Genomic DNA, 3,424 nt, shown 5'->3' on the forward strand with positions numbered 1-3,424 from the left:
CAGTTGCACGGGTGTGTCCAATTATAAAGCATGACATATTTGGTATCTATTTACTCGGTGTATCATCATCTTTTAAATTTTACCAAATGATTGGGTATTATATTGTTCTCTTGTGCATTACAATTTCCAAAAGCAGTTGTGTGTTAAAAAAAACTGCTAAACAAATATTGTACGACATACAAATAATTGCAACACCCACCAATTTCATCCCTCCCAACATTCTGAGATGGGAATGAGGGACACCTACTAGCAAATGTAAAGGAGAATTAACAAAAAAAGTTCATTAAATCCACAAGGGCTTCTTTTTTTTACCACTACGATTTCTTTATATTGGCTTTTAAAACTAAAGCTGGCCATACACCTATAGATTATCTGCAGATTCTCTATGGTTAGATGGAAAAAGTGCAACAGATTTCTCTATGTTCGCGAAACTGTGTGGATGGAGGAATCTCCCACTTTTTCCATCTAACCATAGAAAATCTGCAGATAATCTATAGGTGTATGGCCAGCTTTACAAATGCAGCAATTTATAAGTTGGATGAAAGGTCTGGTGCTGGGAAACACTATCTGAAAGATAAAAACTTTATAGATCTGACCAAAATGAGGGACAAATGAGAAGGAAGGAGGGACATTGCTCCAAATCAGGGACAGTCCCTTGAAATCAGGGACAGTTGGGAGCTATGCAATTAACCCTGTAGAGACTCTGCTTTAGAAAAATATGTTTGGGGTCCTAAGAAAATTTCTAGCAAAACAAAAAACGAACTGTTACATATCAACAAAAAGCGTCAAGCAAAGCCTGAGGCTAAAGGTTAAGAAAGCCGCAAATTTAAACGCCTGAGATTGAAAGCACAATTCAATAGAGTTTGCGTGGAATGTAAAGCCTGGGCCTTCATTTCCTGTCATTGCACCACCGCAACCATCCCTCCCCCACCCGAAGACTCCTGAATGGCGTCTTTACAATGGCGTCCTCGTCGACCAATCAAAAGACGCGCCACCTCTCATCATCGTGGGCTAGGTCCCGTGACCGGAAGTTCCTTTGCAGCCCGGTGACGTAAGAATCTCCTTTTTGCATTTTCTTGCGCGCTAAAAAAAAAAAAAGAAATAACCGTGTTCCCAACGTGCTGTAAGTTTATTGTGAGAGAGAAGCGGCGACATGGACACATCTCAGCTGTGTAAGCTGTTCATAGGAGGCCTCAATGTCCAGACCACGGAGGCCGGCCTGAGGAGTCACTTCGAGGGCTATGGCACCCTGACGGACTGTGTGGTGGTGGTGAACCCGCTCACCAAACGTTCCCGCTGCTTCGGCTTCGTCACCTTCTCCACCGCCGAGGAAGCGGACGCCGCCGTCAGCGCGTCCCCGCACGTAGTGGACGGGAACAACGTGGAGCTGAAGAGAGCCGTGTCCCGGGAGGACTCGTCTAGGCCCGGGGCCCACGCCAAAGTCAACAAGCTGTTCGTGGGGGGGCTGAAGGCGGACATCGAGGAGGCGCACCTCCAGGAGCACTTCTCCCAGTTCGGCCCCGTGGATAAGGTGGAGATCATCGCCGACAAAGGCACCGGTAAGAAGCGCGGCTTCGGCTTCGTGCACTTCGCCAACCACGATGCCGCGGACAAGGCGGCCGTGGTCAAGTTCCACCCCATCAATGGGCACCGCGTGGAGGTGAAGAAGGCCGTGCCCCGGGAGGATATCCAGCAGAGCCCTGGTGCCAAGTCTTACCGGGGAGGAGGCCGGGGGAGAGGAGGAGCGGGCTCGGCTAATGGCTACTCCGGGGAGAGGGAAGGCTATGCGGGCGGCTATGAGGCCTATGGCGGGGGCTACAACTCCTATGGAGGATTCGGGGAGCAGAGTGCCTACGGTGACGGTTATAATGGCTTCGGGAACTATTCTCAGCACATGTCCGCCTATGGGCCCATGAAAGGCTCGGGACCAACCACCTGGGGGCGTAATAGCAGCACAGGCCCTTACCAAGGAGCTGGGGGCTACGGCTCGTACGGATCATACTGAACTCCTCCCACCAATGACTGAGCCATGAATGGACGATGTCGAAGATTTTCCTTTTTTTTTTTTTTTTACCGACCACAAGACCTGGTTGTTTTTCACTCGTCTGGATCACCGTTTGGCCAGGCACGTTTTGTTTTCAATGTCTTCTCATCCTGACCTGTATTTGATTCTGTTGCCATTTGAGAATTGCTAAACCACGTCTTGGACATAGACTTCCGCTAAGGAGTCGGGAGTCCTTTGTTTTCATGACTCTACCGAATGGCCTATCGGTCTGGATTGTGTTTGTTACCCTTTAAACTTCCGGTTATCTGAAAATCCAAGATTTTTTTTTTTTGTTTTTTTTTTCTATGACATGTAATGTTCATTTAACTGCGTAGGATTTGTGCATTTGGTTTGACCTTATTTTTAATAAAAACCAAACTGTTTTAAGATTACACTGTTATAGGTCTTCTGAAATAGTTTTTTTCCTAATATATGGAGGGGCCATTGCTGCAGCAGCTTCAGATAAACATGTGTCGTGTATTGTCCCCTTTTATTTATTTTCTTTATTTTGTGTTTACAAGTGTCTGTGTCTGATGCAGCCATAATGAGGTTCTGTTCTGAAAAAAAATATATATATATATATAATGGTGTTAGGTCTGACTTCACACCTATTCAGTTGCATTTTGCCTTTTTCACACACTTTTGGTCCATTGAACTCTATGGAACTAGAAAAGTCTGTCTCTTTCCATAAAATGCACAAATGTGAACTACTTCCATAGGAAGTCACGTTAATGCAAAACTGAAAATGCACTAGAAAATATGCATAGATGTGAACCAGGCCTTAAAGTGATATTAAATCCTAAAAGCAAAGGTTTATATTGCAGCTTACCGATTCTCAGATGTGACTGCATTAGCTTCCTTTTTATGGCCTTGTGCACACTGGACGTTATAAAAATGGCAGCAGCATTGCTGAGTTAAAATTGCAAGTGTTAGCATTTTTCCTGGCTTTTTTTTGGCAAGAATATACCTCTCCTAAAGCTATGAAATCAAAAATGCTGATCAGAAAGCTTTCTTTGGTTTATCTTCATCTGCTGATTGGACCAGCAAGTCTGTTCTTAAAAACAAAAAATGTAGCAGTTTACGATTGAAACAAATGGTTTCTCTGGCAGGGGTGCTTACAGTGATCAGCTTTTTAAACTTGTAACGGTTTATAAAGTATTTGGTAGAGTTTTGGTATTTATATCTGCTATTGCATCTAAAGCCCCATACACACTATTCGATTTTCTGCAGATTTTTGTCTGCAGATTTACCAAAACCATGTAGTGCAAGGGCCTGCCTGATTGCATACAAATTGAAACTTAAGGTTTGACCTCATATTTTATGGTTTTGGTAAATCTGAAGACAAAATCTGCAGAAAATCTAATAGTATGTATGGGGCTT

The 3,424-nt window shown here is 44.2% G+C and overlaps 1 protein-coding gene across 1 annotated transcript; it reads left to right on the plus strand.

Moving 5' to 3' along the window:
* Positions 1 to 1,018: 1,018 nt before the first annotated feature.
* HNRNPA0 (heterogeneous nuclear ribonucleoprotein A0) lies at positions 1,019 to 2,436 on the plus strand. Its single transcript, XM_077473529.1, has one exon. It carries the CDS (start codon positions 1,154 to 1,156, stop codon positions 2,003 to 2,005), a length of 852 nt encoding a protein of 283 aa, XP_077329655.1. The 5' UTR covers positions 1,019 to 1,153; the 3' UTR covers positions 2,006 to 2,436.
* The last annotated feature ends 988 nt before the right edge of the window (positions 2,437 to 3,424 follow it).

This window comes from Lithobates pipiens, unplaced genomic scaffold, assembly GCF_037356315.1.
Source record: "Lithobates pipiens isolate NorthernLeopardFrog02 unplaced genomic scaffold, aLitPip1_a1.2 Scaffold_8, whole genome shotgun sequence".
NCBI lineage: Eukaryota > Metazoa > Chordata > Amphibia > Anura > Ranidae > Lithobates > Lithobates pipiens.

Coding starts and splice junctions, on each gene's coding strand:
- HNRNPA0 (XM_077473529.1), top strand. CDS start 1,154: ATGGACACATCTCAGCTGTGTAAGCTGTTCATAGGAGGCCTCAATGTC.